The sequence below is a fragment of the Maylandia zebra genome, linkage group LG2 (genome assembly GCF_041146795.1).
Source record: "Maylandia zebra isolate NMK-2024a linkage group LG2, Mzebra_GT3a, whole genome shotgun sequence".
NCBI classification, from domain to species: Eukaryota; Metazoa; Chordata; class Actinopteri; order Cichliformes; family Cichlidae; genus Maylandia; species Maylandia zebra.
In genome coordinates, this window is record NC_135168.1 from 41,682,470 (window position 1) to 41,700,513 (window position 18,044).

At 41.3% G+C, this 18,044-nt stretch overlaps 2 protein-coding genes across 11 annotated transcripts in view; both read right to left on the reverse strand.

Annotated features, from left to right (window-relative positions):
• The window catches only part of jakmip1 (janus kinase and microtubule interacting protein 1), a 28,585-nt gene that overhangs the window by 5,830 nt on the left and 4,711 nt on the right, over nucleotides 1–18,044 (reverse strand). Inside the window, exons 1-14 of one of the 10 annotated variants that reach the window (XM_076874115.1) lie at nucleotides 16,999–17,508; nucleotides 10,833–10,938; nucleotides 9,328–9,647; nucleotides 8,478–8,810; nucleotides 7,831–7,992; nucleotides 5,917–6,129; nucleotides 5,112–5,270; nucleotides 4,729–4,875; nucleotides 4,323–4,493; nucleotides 3,070–3,129; nucleotides 1,652–1,780; nucleotides 1,315–1,443; nucleotides 959–1,150; nucleotides 96–158 (exon numbers count right to left, since the gene is read on the reverse strand). In XM_076874115.1, the coding sequence (XP_076730230.1) occupies nucleotides 96–158; nucleotides 959–1,150; nucleotides 1,315–1,443; nucleotides 1,652–1,780; nucleotides 3,070–3,129; nucleotides 4,323–4,493; nucleotides 4,729–4,875; nucleotides 5,112–5,270; nucleotides 5,917–6,129; nucleotides 7,831–7,992; nucleotides 8,478–8,810; nucleotides 9,328–9,483 (1,914 nt within the window). In that variant the 5' untranslated portion in view covers nucleotides 9,484–9,647; nucleotides 10,833–10,938; nucleotides 16,999–17,508. The other 9 variants (XM_076874135.1, XM_076874122.1, XM_076874106.1 and 6 more) reach the window with 9 other exon arrangements.
• Nucleotides 1,788–3,059, reverse strand: LOC143412678 (uncharacterized). Its single transcript, XM_076874150.1, has one exon. The coding sequence runs from the start codon at nucleotides 2,232–2,234 to the stop codon at nucleotides 2,097–2,099; it is 138 nt and encodes a 45-aa protein (XP_076730265.1). The 5' UTR covers nucleotides 2,235–3,059; the 3' UTR covers nucleotides 1,788–2,096.

Sequence of the window (18,044 nt, forward strand, 5' to 3'; positions counted from 1 at the left end):
TTCAGAGGTGGTTAATAAAGAACACATCTGATCATGAAAATCAGGTATTACAACTAGTACTGAATGCCTTGATATAGAAGGCTAATCTAATGTACCTTCTCACGCAGTTCCTGGTTGGTCCTGAGCAAGTACTGCTTCTCCTCTACCCACTTTGAATCCTGCCATAACAACCAAACACAACATGAGCGAGAAATGACACTGGCAGGAACAGAAGAAGATTTAAAGGATCTGCAATGACATAGTGTGATGAACAAAACTCCCATCCCTCAAACTTGCAGCTTAAAAGACACAAGCAAATGCAAAACAGACACAAAAAAGATAGCACAGGGTGGCAGGAGCACAAGTTTATTGATGCAGACAAATGAAGCCAAATCAGATAACCAAAGCAAAAGAGCTGCAATCACAGGCAACAAGAGTTCACAGCAACATGAGGACCAAATGGCAATCTGAGATGAAAAACAGCAGCAAAGCGAGTCAGAATACCAGCTGGATCAAGCCACAGGCAACATGCAGTAACTCAATGAAATGCTTCACAAAAAAGTAAACAAAGTGTCCTGATATGAACTCGGCATGATAAATTCAGTGATTCTCTCACTACTTTCTTTAAGCAAAAAAAAGCCAGAGGCTTTCCCACTACACATCCAGTGGTTTGGCTTACTTCTCAGACCAAGATGCCTTTCGTACACATCAAATAACCAAAATCAAGTTGTATTAAGTGAGTATTTTCATGTTTTAACAGAAAGTTATATACTACCACATGAAAATCTTATGTGTTAATCTATACAAAGCTAAAATGAATCAAGGTGGTTGAAGTGTTTAATCTGTAATGAGTAACTCAGACACAAGTATTTAAAATAAAACACCATCATCGGTAAGGGCAGAGGGTGAAGGAGAGAATGCAGGCACAGCACTGACATCACACATGCAGGAAGTGACATCACAGGAATCTGCGGCAGACCTGGTCAGCAAAGCGCCAGCCAAGGAGCACAGCAGCCAGACAGACATGCAGGAGGCCCAGTGAGAGCAGGACCAGTGAGCTTCTGTCCCCATCCACTGTCTTTATTACCTGCCCCCGCTCAGCCAGGGCCTTCTCCAGATCCACGATCTTTGCCTGGCAGCTGCTGAGCTCCACCTGCAGCTGCTCACGGGTCTGTGGGCGGGAAAATGAGCCATCAGAGACTTAAATCCAAGTACAAAAGGAATGAATAGAGCAGACTGAGAAAACCATAATGAGGATCTATGCTCTAAATATTTTCTTGAATTGGAAGTTAGACTTGTACGTAGCACATTTGGAAGGTGGCAGCAGATACGAACCCTGGCCTCCCTCTCTGCATCCAGAGACCCCCCAGTCTGCTCCTGCAGGAGAGCGTAGGCCCGCTGAAGAGCCTGGTACTCTCTAGTGAGCTGACGAAAACGAAGCTCTGACTCCTCACGGGAAATGCTCTGTGATATCAAAGAGCGAATGTGTCAAATTAACACATAAAGCTTCACCCTTTACTTTTTCATAATCACATATATTAATCTGCAAATTACTGTTAACGTTCCATCTTACTTTCTTCTGATTTATTAACCCAAGATTTATTTTCCACATCTTGCAGCTGTTTAAGATGTTAAGATATTTCTTTCAGTGGATACAAAAGGACTTTCCTACCTCTTCCAAGTCCTCCTCTGGAGTTGCAGGCGTGCGGTCAGTGAGGTCAGTGTTATAAGAGGTCAGTGAGGAGGTTTCAGAGTCTATCGACTCCTCATCAAATCCAAAATATGTCTCCACAACATGCCTCTGCAGAGAGCAGTGGAGGGGGGAAAAGGGTTAAATCAACCTCAGATCTACACATATGTTATTCTGCGTATCAGCAGTTGGAAACAAAAACAATTATTATCCAGAACTATACTGCATCTGATTTCAGCTTAGGAAACTTTTAAACCAAATATTGATGTCATCAAACCCAAAAGAAATCCAATTACTTTTGCAAAGTAAGAGGAAAAATGACTAAAAGTTCAAACTTGTTAAATCTAGACACGGTCATTCAGTCAGTAATCTCATTTTAAAAAACTTAGACTGAATGACCGCACTGACTGTTTACTTTTTTTTGCTTTTAACTTTTCCAGACTCCAAAGTGCTTACCATCATGTTTATAAGTCATTTCCTGGCAACCAGAGAAATAAAGGCAGACCAGGGCACACAGGCAAATGAAAGAAGAGAAATAGAGGATAAAGAGGATGTACTCTGTCATGTTGTTGCCAGGCCAAAAAGTAAACTACAAATAATATCTTAAATATACATCTATCATATCTTCAAAAACACCAGCAGATCTAAAAACTGAAGTGCAGCCCATAAAGTACAACAGCTTTTTTTGTCACTCCTAAACAAAATCTAAAAAGCCGACAACAAAGCCTCTGGTTACAATCAAACTCCTACGAAAAAAAATGGTCAGTGTCTGGGTTTGTCCTAAAAAGGAAAGCCAAATTTCCAGGTGCAAGTCCAAAAGCCAAGCTGCTGTGCCCCAATTCAGTGCTGAACCTGCCAAGCTAACAAACTGGTTCCAGGAGGAGGAGGAAGAAAATAAATGTCATGCATCTACAAACTCCTCCTCCTAGCAACATCGCAGACTCTAAAATGTCCCCTGATGTATTAGCCCAAACATGCACACACAAGTACTTAGCAATTATTTCTTTCAAACTCTGTCACCTCAGCCAATTAGATATTGTCATCCCTTTAATCCCTTTGGCACAGATAAAAGCATGAAATGCTGCATACAGCTTGCAGCTTCTGTGATGCATGTCCAGTCTCTAGTAACACTATCTTATAAAGAACAAAAATATACTCACATAAAAAAAAAATCTATAATAAAAAAACCCCAAAACAAATAATTCTCAACTAGCTGCGTGTGTGCTCACTGTGATGGTCCCAGCAGTGAGGGATGGTGTCATAATTGTCCCCTGAGCCCAATTAAACACAAACACACAAGTGAAAACAATGCTCAAGGGTCAGTCAACCACAGATAGGGAAGTTGCTTAGTTACACACCACTGGATTAACAGATGTGTAAAAACACTGATGAAAACTCACTTTCGGCAGCTTGAAAGGTTTCTTCCTGTTCTTTTTGCTCATCACCAATCGATCACGTTCCTAAGGACACAACAGATGAACATTTTTAAATTCTGACCTTTAAGAGAGCAATCGGAGGCATCTGTGGTGGCACGGGATTCACATTCATCAATCAAAACATTACCTGCCATCAGCATAAAATGTTTTGTTCAGCAGAGTCTAATTTAGTTACATTTCTTTTCTATATTTCAAATTAAATAAAGTCACAGCATTAAACTGTAAATTCAAGAATTTAGCAGCTTCTAATAACTCAAGCTGTCAGACTGACAGTGTCAGTGAATGTAAAGAAGATAAGAGGGGAAACATAGGCAAAAACTAAAGACTAGGCCATTCTTCTCAAGGTTTTTTGTTTTTTTAAAAAACAAACAAACATATAACCATTGATCCTTCTGACATGTATAAGACATGTATAAGACATGTATGCTCCCCTGATCCAGAGGGGTCAAAAACGCAGAGAGAAGCACAACTTCAGTGTTAGTACTGTCACAATAAACGTCCCCCTTCTAGCCATGGCAATGCAGATGATTTTATTATGTATTTGTATATTGTTATTGGCACACTTAAAAAAATCCACTGACATATTACAGATAAAATATCAAGACAGAAACCTCTATACGCTTCCAGTGAAGTACACACATGAAAAATCATATTATCATTTGCAGAGCCAGAACTGTTTGCTGATTTGTTGGCCTCGGCACTCAATACAGGCCGATTAATTTAAAAAGTAAAGACGGGACAGAAGAGCAATGTGGAGTGCTGATGTTGCAGTTTGGACACCAGAGGGCAAGTTGACTGTGGGAAATAAAAATGCTTGGAACAGGTTTAACATAGCAACCAGATGATCCAAACAGAACAAGCAGAGCTTAAATGAGTAAATAAATAACTACACATAAGAAATATTATGTAAATCTGTTCATGTTTCGTGTGTCTGAAAGAAAAAGAAAAAAAGATTTTCAGCTGATATAATGGAATATACGATTTTAAATCACTGAATATCAATATTGTTACTTCTCTTAATACTCCTGCATTTGTCGGGGCCTAATATTATGCCTACAATAATAATCTTTTGCCATAATGTATTGCCAATACATTAAGAGATATTATAGTGAGAGCTATCTAAAAACATCTAACAGACGAGCTGACAGAGTAATGTTATCTGAGTATATACTGTTGTATGACCTTATGTGTTAACAGTCATGTAACCCTGTCCTGACCTGCGTGAGCTCATCAATGATGCCGCGTTGCTCAGCAACTTGCAGCTTGAGGAACTCTACTTCCTGTTCCTCATGGGCGTGGGTCAGGTCGGTCAGGGAGCTTGGTCGCTTCATCTGGGCCTGAACAGACTGCTGCTGTGATGGTGGCCGAGAGGAGGAAGCTTTCTCCTTCTGCAGGAGGGAAACAGATGGACTAATTATTTTTCATGCTATTCATCAAATGACCAGCAGAGGTCCTCTTTCCTTCAGAGAGCCCTAAAAACCATAAAACGTCTTGAATAGACTAGATAAAACTATAATATCTACTACATCCTATTACTACTTTTAGATTTTATCTTCGGGTTAAAAAAAGAGGGAGTTAAGAGTCATCAGCAGATGTTTAGGAAGACATGTTGGTTGCACTTACCATCTCAGCATTCTCACGGCTCAGGTTCTTGAGTTTCTCCTCCATGCGCTGCAGTGTTTGCAGGAGGTCATCATTTTTCTTGGACAGCCGCTTATTCTTCTCAAACATGGGCTTCATTTGGCTCTCTGCCTCTCGCACCCGTTTCAACTGAACAGAGGAAGGAAACAGGGAGGGGGGACATTGTAATCTTAAGTGTCGCCACAGAATTTCCATCTTAACTAGGACAGTCAACATCAACAGTGAGGAAGTTAGGAAATATTCGGATTCAGGTTTATTCGACATCCATACTCTTCATGGTGTCTAAACTTATGCGAATTATAATTTAAAAAATGTCTGCATGTATAATTGTATGTTTATAATGACTGCACGCGTGTTTTTCTCACTAGTTCATTCCTCTCATCGGCCAGTAGTGCATTTCTGTCCTCCAGTTTCCTGATGACTGAGTGGAGCTCTGCAATCTTCAACTGGAACCTCCTCATGTCACGCTCCTCCACCTCCTGTGAAGCCGTGGGGAGAGGAGAAGAGGAGGAGGAAGACAACAACTGAAAAAGGGAGTACATGCAGGCAGGCATGCAGGTAATGGAGACGGACAGTAAAAAGGAGGTGATGGCAAGAAAGATGATTTGGCTGTTCACAGAGTGAATGTGTATGTGAAGTACAGTAACCATGTGATTTATGAACTGGTAAATTGACTGGTACTTAAATAATGCCTTTCTAGTCAGATGAGCACTCAAAGCACTATCTACTGCATCTCTCATGCACCCAGTCACACATTTATACAGCGCTGTTTATATATAATGTTTGTCTGTAAAGACAACTTAAGTATTCCTTCAAAATTGATTTTGTGGCGTTGGCTGGAATCAGGAAAAAGCTGCATAAACAACAACGTATATTAAATTCTCCATGTACGGCTCACGGATTCACAGATGTGCCAATTTCACTTTTTAACTCTATGGCATCTGTTATTAATATCAATATTATCAATTGCACTACAAAATCACTATTCCACTGTGATTTTTTTTTTATCACTTATTTTTCTTTAAAAGCTCCTCACCAGAAATACCTCACATTGTGCTTACTTTGTATTAAAATTTGTAATATAAAATATAATATAAAATATCTGTAAATATGGGAAACTTTCGGAACATATAAAAATATCTTAAGCATAAAATACTGACACTTGTATACCTGGTTGTTGAGCAAGTCTGGGTTTTCTCCTAGTCCAGGCACCACTTCTCTCTTCGGGCTGCCATGGTTGTGTCTCTCGGCCTCTCGTACCTGACCCAGCTGCTCATCCAGGGCTTCCTTTTGGAGCTGAAGCTTCTGGGCATAGCCAGCCTGTAACCCCAGCTCCCTCTCCAGAGCGCACACCACCCGGTCCTTTGCCTTCAACTCATCCATCTAAAGGAGTGAAACAGAACTAGATTATAGCCATTATAAGGAGTTAGTAAATAGGTTTTACGTCTAACCGAAGTCCTTAATATTTTATTTTTAAGACCTTTTCCAGTCTTTTCTTTTTCTATTACTCATGTTATTTATTTTTATTTTACTAGTTTATTAATGTTTTTTTCTGTTTACACTTTATTGTCCCTCCACTGCGGTTATGCCAGAATGAATCAAAAGGGGAACCCTCTCAACTCTCATTTATCATCTTTATCTAAGCAGCTGGAGTCCATCTCTTGTCTTATTCTGTCTGGTCTTATTTTTCAAAATAAAGCACTGAAAATATTGTTCTTATTATCTACAAAAGTGCAGAGATTTCTGAGAAGCAGCAGAAAACTCCGATTCGATTAAATCTAAATCTAATCATTTCACTCGTTTCACCTCCAATATGTGAATATTAGTTCATATGTACAATGTTTTTCTTTATAATTTATGTATGTACATTGTGCACAGCTTCAGTGTAAGATGGCGTTTGCTGAAGACTAACAATGTTTTAGCTTTTATAACACTCTGCTTTAGGTTTGATTAATTTATAAGCCTCTGTTCTTGCTCTGCATTCATGCAACCCCTCCTGACAGCTGTTACCACCTCTACTTCCCTCCGTATTTTGTTCTTTAACGCCGGTATTTCCTGCACCGCCTGCTCTCCATCAATAAGCCGTGCTTTACTCTTTGAGTTTCCTCACTCAAGCATTCCTTTACTAACAACAATGCCTGTTACTGTAGCCCTCCTGTATGTAATAGGGTAAATCAGTAACTGCAGCAGGTACACAGACATTTATACTTGCAGATAGCACCACATGGTCAAGACAGACATTGTGGCAATTAGCTCCTAACCTTCATGCTACATCAGTGAGATAAGCCCCGAGCTGGAAGTGAACTTCAGTAGAAGGAAACCAATCTGTATAATCTGTGTGTGGGTGTGTGAGTGTGTGTGTGTGTAGGTGTGTGAGTGTGTGTGTCATTCAAATATGATCTGGACAGACAGGGACTACAGCGTTAACAGCTGCTGGGTTTGTGAAGCTAATCTATCTCAGGCATAACATGTTTAGTTTATGATGCAGTGTAAGATGTGTCTGCTTATTGCACACAGTACACCTCCCTGTTTTTGCACTTCACTAATAGTTAGCTCCTTGTGATGCACATAAAGAGGCACGTTTAATCTCCAACTATAAAATCAGTGATAACAGGGAGGGCTATTACACTTTTAATGCCCCAATAACACTTTCTTAATTAGCTTCTTAGCAACAGAGCACAACATAAACCTCTATTTACCTGAAAAAAAAAGTTTAAGCTTAAGTAAAGGTAGATTTTTGTGCCTGTGTGTCTTTAAACCAACAGGATTTAAAAACAGTGAGGAAAGTTGTGAGATTTGGCCTGGTGAGGCCAATCTGCTCTGGTTTTTTAGTATTTAATACTTAAGGGTGATTATTTATTGCTTATTTAATTAGGAATAATGGAGTTATTTGATTAATATTGGGCTTTGTGATTATGATATTGCCAATTGAAATTCAATTTAAAGTTAAACTTAATTCATCTTGGCTTGACAGTTAAGTGGATTCTGATAAATGTCTTTTAGAAAATACTTTTTGTATTGATTATCAGTCATCTAAAAATGAGGGTACACAGTATCGTGGCTTCCAGCTTTATGTGTTCTCACCAGCCGGCGGATGTCTTTCTCACAGTCGCGTTTAATGCGGTGCACCTCGTCCTGGTGCTGTTGGTAGGCTGTGCGGAGATCAGCTGCTTTGGCTTTATCAGCCTGAAGAGCGTTTGCAAGAGCCTCTTCGGCTTGCTTCCGAGCCATTTTCTGCTCCTGAATCTGAAATGGCCCGATGCACACATTTTAATATTTATATACACAAAAACAAAAACAACAAAAAGAACATCAGCTGTGCATTTGTAAATACTTGCCCTTGTCCTATTAATAAGTTTAATGACAGATCTAGGTAGGCTACAGTGAAACAATAGGTTGGCAACAGGCTTTTCCACCCTGCTTCCTGTTTTTCAGGACCAAATTACAAAAGTGTGCATAGTCCCACAAAAACACAGACACAGACACACACATACACACACACACACACACACACACACACACACACACACACACACACACACACACACACACACACACACACACACACACACACAAAGGGTATTTAAACACAAAGTGCACTCGAAAATCAAGTCTGCAATACTCATTTTACAACTTTGTCAGATCAACATATACCCTATACATGTTCTACTTTCCACAATCTGACATGTGAAAAAGTTATACTTGTCACCCCTGTACCTACTAAAACCTACCTCCTGCTGGAGCTTTATTCTCTCCCCATCAAAGGCTCTCCTGGCTTCCTCCCTAGCCTCTGCAAGAAGGGCATTTTTGAGCTTGTCAGCAGCTCCATCTCTCAGTGCATTCACAAGACCCTGCAGCCTCTGAACCTCAGTATCCCGGATCTTGATTGTTCTGGCCAGCTCGGCTTCATGCTGCCGTGCCAGAGTCTCCCGTATGGCAGCGATTTCACGTAGCTTTTCTTCATGGAGTTTGGCACGCAGGTCAGTGAGTGCTACGGCATGCTTGTGTTGCTCAAGTTCGCGAGCCTGCCGCTGCTCTTGGAGCCGCTCGCGGAGTTTGCATACCTGATAGAAGGACATAATGCAGAATATAGATTAGAGTACCCCTGACAAGTAACCATCAGTATTTACATAAAGTTTGTCCTGACTCTATTGTGCATATTTCCATATTTTTACTCTAAGTCCTGGCAGACTAAAACAAACTAGCCATGAGGGATGGAGAGATGAGCACAGAGAGGAGGTTTGTGTGTCAGTGAGCAGACTGGAGTAATAAACTGCCCGGAGACCTTTTTTTAAGAAAAAGAAAAAAAAAGAAGTATATGTATTCTGTTGCTTCACAGCAACAGAATAGCCAAACTGCACGCTAGGTAACCCTACTGTCCTATTAGAGATATTGCTTCTTTATAAGTGTGCTTACATGCTTTTAAACATTGGTTGCAAATAATTTATAAATAAAACTGGCAACCATTTCTATCCTGTTTCTGCTGAGTTGATAAAATAGGAGACGACTTCTCAACCACATTTATTAACTTTAAACGCATGTTCTCAGCTTCTTCCACCTCCTCTTCTTCCTCACCCTCACCTTCCCGCGCTCCTGCTGTAGCTCTATCTGAAGGTCCATGATCTTGCTCCTCAGTTCCTCATTGGTGGCCGGCACCGAATCAGCCATCACCTCCGATTTCTCCGGCTTCCGTCCCTTCTTAGACGGTTGAGCCGATGGGGGTGTGGTTGATGACATAGCACTCTAGCCGCCCAGTCGGGACGGACATAGAGTGCAGGGTGTGATAAAATTGAGGAGAAAATCAGTCGCTGCTCCTCCTCCCTACAAGGCCCTGCATCATCATCATCATCATCATCATCGGGACGTCTACATCGTTGCTAAAGCTTGCAGAGAGTTTCTACCTGAGAGAGAGACAGACAGACAAGCAGAGAGGGGAAAAAAAAAGGTTGAGTCAGGGTTAAAATCTGGGTTACACAGAACTACAATACTCCGGGGCCAAGCAACCAAATAATGACGCAATATAGCCTGGGGAACACAAACTATTTTGGGGACTAACATTTGCACTCTCCTCTGCCACCCTTTTCTCTCCAACATATACACATGGGCCATTTATCACCATCCTGGGCTGCAGTCCCTGGGCTGTACTTAGCAGCTCCACAGTGCATGAAAAAGTGTCTGGCTATCAAAGTTTTAGCATCTCACAGTAGCCTTCTTCCTTTCTGTAGATTAAGAAATCTCTTCTTTGCTTTCACGAGTCTTCAGGCTGCAGATCCCATAAATCTTTCCTACCTGTTCTAAACTAATGACATATCACTACTTTTTTATCACTAAGATGACAATTAGCCAAACACTCACACAGTGCTCTAATGGAGTTACAATTCACTAATTTCACCTCGTCCATGTCTGCCTTTCTATTGCTTTCTTCTTGTCTTCCCATTATTGAATAGATTATTGTTTTAAGCAGATATCTTCATGTTGTCTTGCCAAATATAGGCAGAAGCTGCTTGCATTACTGTCATTTGATTCCTCCGCTATATTCACAGCACAATATAAGAGCAACATTTGCCTCAAAGTCTCCTTTTACTCCCTAAACATACAGGATATATTAGAATAGGGCAGTCACTAACATTGTTTTCTGATTACAGGAGCCACAATGTCACATCTTGATTGAAAATGTGATTATTAAATAATCAAATTAGCTTTTCAAATCAAATATCACCTTTGGCTAAACAGCAAAAAAGCGAGGCATACAGAAATAAACACCAACGAATTTTAATTAACGACTGAATATCTCTTATACTCCTACTCACTAAGCAAGGCCAGGTTATGATAGCAGCTATTTTATTTGCATATTTTGTTACAGATGTGTTACAGTGGCACACATCCTCTGAGCTGAAAGCGGACTCCTCTAATCTCTTCTCAGAGTGGATTGTAACCCAGTAACCTTCCAGTCATTCTGCTAACTATTAAATAAATAATGCAACAATGAGGAAGCTGGAGCATTAAGACCGCAGGTGCCTCCATCTTTCTCTACATACACATTGCCACGCATTCATACAACATACACAGATGGCAGAAATAGTTACCAAGGCAACACTTGCTCTCAAAAACGCCTCTCATAGCAAAGGATGATGGGAAGAAGGAGCCTCACGGTGGATGTGAAAAGCATACAGTTCATTATTTGTGTAGAAGCTTCAGATTTAAAAAAGAAAAAGAAAAAAAAGAATACGTAAGTGCATACATGGTATTGTTATCTGGTTGCATCTTTGAGACGAGGTTGACTGAGAGACAGAAATGCGTCGATGCTGGAGGGCGAGGAAGCTTTCTTCCACATGAATTTTTACACAGTGTGCACAGTTGAATGCTGGGAACCAGTGGGGGCAGGGAGAGAAGGGAAACGGAATAACAGAGAAAAGGTGGAAGATATAACCTACAGTAGAGGTAAAGCAGTAAAACAGGAAGGAAATTGCATACTTCTACAAAAGAAAACTAGCTCTTACCCAACTCCCCTCTGTCCCCTTAAACTCCCCACCCCCTCTTCATCTATCCAGACTTACATAAAGGCATGGCAATGTTACTGATCTCACACTTATTCACACAGACAGAGAAAGCAATAGAGGGAGGTCATTCACAGACAGAGTCTTAAACTGAACAATTAGGGACAGATACAGCTGACACATATTCACACAGCCACCAAAAGTCCTCTACCCCATTCACAATAGTAACAAACGGGTATTTATTTGCAGTAGCGCAACAGACAACTGACACACAGGCAAGTGAGGTGGAAACATGCACATATAATTTATGTGCAGTTTATGTGCAACAACAATAAATGGCTTCAGCACACTTTCTACTGTTTTCAGCATGTTTATGCATGTCAGTGTTGTTATCAAAAACCAGGTGTGCCACAGCTGAAATGGCTGAGAGGCATGACATATGGTTTCCCTGTTTTTTTCTTCTTATTCTAAGGAAGCACAGATAGACCCATAAGCACATATCACACTTGACTGTTCGTGTACACTGAGTTAGTGCAAACAGGAAGCCAAGGGTTTGTTGCTTGTCAAAAATACTACAGAGGAAGAAGCACACGACATAAAGTGAGATCAGAGATTTCTTTGCCTCGATCAATGATGAGATGAGATTGCATAACGTCATAGCAGCAGAAAACACAGATCTACTTATCTGCCGCTTTATTAGGTACATTTTGCTAGTACTGCACTGTACCCCTTCTGGCTTCAGAAATGCATTCATTTTTTGTGGTATAGATTCAACAAGCTGCCAGAAGCATTCCTCAGAGAATTTGGTCCATATTGGCATGATAGATCACACAGTTGCTGTAGATTTGGTAGCTAAACATCCATGATGTGAATCTCATGTTCCAGGACATCCCAAAGGTGCCGTATTAGATTGAAATCTGGTGACAGCGGAGGCCATATGAATACAGTGAACTAACTGTTCAAGAAACACGATAATGTTTGATTAGAGCTATGTGACATGGCGTGTTTTTAGTGTGCCATCATGTTGTTATGCTGGAAGCCATCAGAAGATGGGTGCACTGTGGTCATAAAGGGATTGACATGGTCAGCAACAATTTTCAGATAGCCTGTTGGATTAAAACAGTACTCAGCTGGTAGTAAGGGGCCCAAAGTGTGCCAAGAAAATATCCCTCACACCATTATACAACCATCGTTGAATCTTTCATACAAGGGACGATAGAGCCATGCTTTCATGTTGTTTATGGTAACCTGAATGTTGCAGCGGAAATCAAGATTCATGAGAACAGGCAATGTTTTTCTAATCTTCTAATGTCCACCTTTAGTGAGCCAAAAACTCTAACCTCTTGATCTTAAGGAGCACCAGCCAATCCCAGAGGAAATTATGTAAAGACTACATGGTTTGGTCTTCTTCTTCTGTAGTACATATGCTTCAAAATTCAATGTGTTCTGCATTCAGAGATGCTCTTCATCACACCTTGCTTGTAACAAGGAGTTATTTGACTTCTATCAGCTATCAGCTTTAAAGCAGTCTGACTATTCTCCTCTGACGTTTGACAATAACAAGCCATTTTCGCCCAGAGGACTGCTGCTCACTGGATATTTTCTGAGCCATTCTTTGTAAACGCTGTCTGGGAAAATCCCAGCAGATTAGCAGTTTCTGAAATACTCAGACCAGCCTGTCTGACACCAACAATCATGCTATTTGATGTTTGCATTGAACAGGTGTTCCTTTAAAAAAGTGTCTGTGAGTGTAGACTGGGGAGCATTGAAAACAAAATATGGGGATATGTTATAGTGGCACTGAGAGTATTTTTAAATAGTAAAGAATTACCCACACATGGAATAACTAAAAGTTTGTGACCACAGATATGGTATTTTATATTGTTTTTGTGACTCACACAACTCAGGAAATGCAGGAAAAAAAACAGGCATCTCTGCTCAGAATTTCCAAAGGTCTGATGAACATGGTTGATGTAATAATAAACCATAAAGTGTACCTAATAAGTTGAGTATGTATCTTACAAATACTAAGCCAAGATTTCACCTGAGTCTAAAATATTTGTGCAGCAACTACAAGACATCTGCCACCCACAGTTCCCACAAAGCCTTCTGGAGCCACATCATGTTCCCAAGCTGGCAGCCAGGCGCTAAATCTCAAAGTTTTATAGATCATTGAAAGCCAGGAATGTTTTATGTGAAACTGGAAAATTTTATAGTGGCACCGAGAAGCTAAGAACCACCTTTAATGTTCGCAGGAGCAAACAAAAACCAGCAAAGATCGTAGACCTTAAATTACCTCGTCCACTCTAAGTGTAAACTGTTTGTGTAGCTTACACTGAGATGGAAAAGGAAGCAAAACTCTTCAACAAGACAATTCACCAGACAAAATTAACAGATTTGTCTTCAACATCTATATTTAGCTAATATAAACCCACATTCATTCTGAATAAAAATGTCACTATGACTCATGACTTCAATCATAAGTCATATTTTGCAACACGTTATATAAACTGAACAATAAATCAACATAAAACTACCTTCAAGGCCTTTTTAAGTGCAGTGAATGTAGCTCTGAGATCATCATCTTGAGCTAAATCACTATACTATAACTGCAAAAAGAAAAAAATTCCAAATGAGGAAATATGTTTTAGATTGTAAGATAATAAAATAAAAAGTAAATAAAATTAAACCTGTGTGACATGCCAAAACTTTGCAGCATCATCTTTTGGGTGAAGGGATTACCCTTATTAATTTTTATGTGTGCTGTTGTGTCACTAATTATCTTCTTCTCTCTAATTACCTGCTTTATAGCTCCCAGTGACTTTGTTAGAGTTACATTTGACTTAACCCATCCATTTAAAGCAGTGGTTCTCAAACTGTGGGGTGGGTCCCCCTGGTGGGATGTGGAGCCACTCCAGGTAAGGTGAGGATGATTACGGGAAAAAAAATATGGAATTAACTGTTGAATTGAGAGTGGCAGAGTTTTCATTGTTGCCATATTGGCTTTTTTTTTTAAATGGATGAGAGGGAGCAGTTCTGACTGAAAACTGCTCACTCGTTGACTGGTCAGCAAGTCGTCAGCCAATGAACCATGGATAATACTCTTTTTTCAAACAGTATGAGCAAGATTTACAAACCATCCATGGCCTTAACTCTTTTCAACTTCTGAGGTCAGGTATGCCAGAAAAAGTTTGAGAACCACAGGTTTAAAAGAAGTGTTTGGATTCCTTGGTGCATATTTGCCTTACACATGTAAGACTGCTTTGGTCTGAAATCTGGGCGAGACATAAACTCAGTCAGGTTATGTCTGGTGTAAAATCTGTGCCAAATCACACATGTGGCTCCATCCGCTGTGGTGACCCCAGGGGAAATAAGAGAGGAGCGGAAAGTACTTAGTGCAATAAAGCTGTTCTCAACTGCCATATGAAAAACTAAGGTTGCAGACATATACAATTGTTTTAACATACTAATGACTTCACAACTGTTTCTTTTGCATTAATCATTGAATTTGTTGCAATTACAGCTCGGGAGCCAATCATAATATCAGTGGTTCAATCTCAATCCCAGGTGTCAAAGTGTCCTTTGCCAAGATACGAAACCCCAATTTGTTCCCAATTCATCCTTTCTAGTGTCAGTGTGCACCTGACAGATAAAAAGCACGTATAGTGAAGTGCTGTATGCATGAATGTGTAACAGTAATGCACTTTAATAGTTAACTTTTTACTTGAGCAGACATTCTGAATGGACACAAGCTTATTACACACTAACAGATGAATCTACTCAAAGCCAGACAGATCACACTTGCCTACCGAGGGTTAAACATTAAGTACACTTTACAGCAACATAAAGGCCCAATAAGTACATAAGCAAATAGGAGCTCAAACACTGACTCCTTGTTCCTCTTTCCAAGTTTAAAAAAAAAATCAACACTGAGGGTGTGGACAGGCTAATATACTGTATCTTATTTACACTGCATATTGGTTACAACACCTAGGCCTATACACAGACACACACACAGAAACAAGCCTCCTCACTGCAGTCATCAGCAGAGTGTAGACTGTCAGAACAAGGCTGGCCATGATCCAGACACCCCTCCACAGTCTGCACACACACACACACACGCACACCCTCTGCTGTCTAGAGATTCACTTAAGATACACTGTAAAGATCCCATCGAGAGGCCGAGTAACCCAGCCAAGAGCAACACTAGTGGAGCATATGACCTAAAAACTACTATGCCAGGAGAATGACTACAAGTTACTGACCCCAATGACTAGTCAACCCAAACACACAAACAATAGTCTCTCTCTCACTGTGTCACATACACATACATTGTACTGCTGGTTTATTGCACAGGCTCTGGTCTTTGGTGTCTATTAATGTGTTAACATAGTCGTAATTATCATTGCTGAAAGCTTTCAGCCTCTCTGTGTACCTCTATGAGTATGTATGCTTTTGCATGCATGGTTGCGCTTTAGCAGTGATACCCTCATCCCGCTCCAGACCGGCATTGCAACACAATAAGAATGAGGAAAGTGCAGCAGATAAGGAAAGAGAGCGTTATACACATGAGAATAACAGAGCACTGGGATTATTCTGGTAGCAGGCTGTCACTCAGCACATTACACTGAGGAAGGCAGAGATATGGAGAAAGCAATAGGATTATGAATGAAGTATTAGTGTACAAATTAAGTTATAGAAAGGGAAGGAAAGAGAGGGGGAAACAGTGACGTACACTGGGGTCCCAGGAAATGTAATTGCTAAATCTGACAGAGCAGACCAAAATATCAGTAGACAGATCTGTATTTTGCAATATGATGATACTTTAATTCCACTTTTTTGGGCTCAGTTAAGCAGCTCATAAGGGAGGCATCACAATGTGGATCCCTGCTTTTGATCAAACACAAGTGAGTGTGCAACACATGCTGGGTGTCCACTCGGGCAAATTTACGAGCCTCTGGGGCCGCCTGCTACAGCAGCAGCAGCAAAACTGTTATGACAGACAGAGCCTGAGAAACACAACATGCATGGTAGTGGGCTGCCTGGGCAGAGGAATATGCCGGAGATGATGGTCTAATGCGATGTCGCCGGCCCTCTAATGAGCTGTCAAATAGGAGATTAAAGGGTAGACTACCGCCGGGTGGGAGGGTTTTTACACTGCTGAAAACCTGTTTGTCCGGCTAGCCAACCACACCCCACGGCGAGAGGCTGCTGCTGCTGCAGCATCATCATCATCATCATCATCCTCCTCCGGCCAGGACGGCTGTCCTTGCACTCAGAGCTGCACGGTGTTATGTGTTGATGTTTTTTCAGCAAACACGGCCACGATGCTCTTGTGCTGGTGTGACCACAAACTAATCTGGTCTAAATATTTCACCAGAGGCCTCTCTTGTTCCGGGAAGATAATGTAACAGCTCTGATGATATGAAGGGGGGGGCAGCAAAAACAGTTGAATGTTAATCGCCCGTTATCATCGAGGTTCACGCTTCCTCTTTGGCTAGCTGGCAGAGTGGGACAGCTGTGTCATATCGGTTCAGCATTCAACCACAAACACATTCACATCTCCACAAGAAGCTTGATAGTTACTGTCGGCAGGCTGAACTCACATCGAAAGCCAGAAATGATGAGGTCCAGACGGTGCCTCTCTATCCGTTACTGCTGCACCGTTAGCGGATGTGTCACAGGAGCTAGCTGCCTGTCAGTCAACAAACCACACGCTAGAAGTTCCCCGGCTTTGCAAAGCGAACAAACTCACCTGAAATAGGAGGTCAACGGCGGTCACAAGTGGCCCGAGGCTTGTGAACGTCTCTGCCCAATCTGCTTCACATGCAGGAAGGGAGGCTGGGCTTCGCTTCGCTGTGGAGGGCTCAATGAACTCACCTCTCCCGCCTCCTCAACACCCCGGGCTCCGCTAACTGCCGACAGCCGACCCCTTTAGAAACTTTCCTCCCCGGATATCAGATATTTTAGAGCAGCTAACGCGAAGGCTGAAGCTTCGTAATAACATGACTCTCATCAGCTCCAGCCTCTTCTTGCGCTGCACGTTGACATTTTCCTCCACGCCCACACGCACATACACACACGTTAGAACGCGCGCGCTACGTCATCCGCTCCTGTGCATTTCATCCACATGACTGAATTATTAAATAAATAAATGAAACGATTCCAGTGCCGTGAACATGTGTGTGTGTGTGTGTGTGTGTGTGTGTGTGTGTGTGTGTGTGTGTGTGTGTGTGTGTGTGTGTGTGTGAGGAGGGCGGCGTCGCCGGTAGCGTGATAGTAGCGCGACACCTGACTGCGTGTTCAAGAATGACACTGCGCGCGGTAATTGCGTGGACTTGTACGTCCATGCGCAGCCGGTGTTCAGGAGCCTGACTGACGCAGGGTGGTGTCGGGAACGTGCAGTGTCCTGTACAAACTGGCTCTACTTTGTCTTTATAAGGCGGATGTGACTCGTGCGCTTTAATCCTGGGAACTGATTTACAAACACAAGTATTTAACAAACATATTCTCTATTTACCATAGCAATGTATCGTGCTGAAACAAGCCCCTATCTTTGCATAACTGGTTTTGAAAAGGTCCTTCTCAAGAAAGATTTCTGTTCCCTATCACTTCCAAATATTACTCTGTGATCTTTTTTAATGCTACTCCCCCCGGGATCACGATAATTTATGTGCCTGTATGCTCCAAGAAATAATAATAATAACATGACTCCTGCACTTTTTGAACAGGATGTGGTTCAGCTATAAGATCTGTGTTCTTATAACTGCCGCAATTACCACACTCAACACATTAATGGCA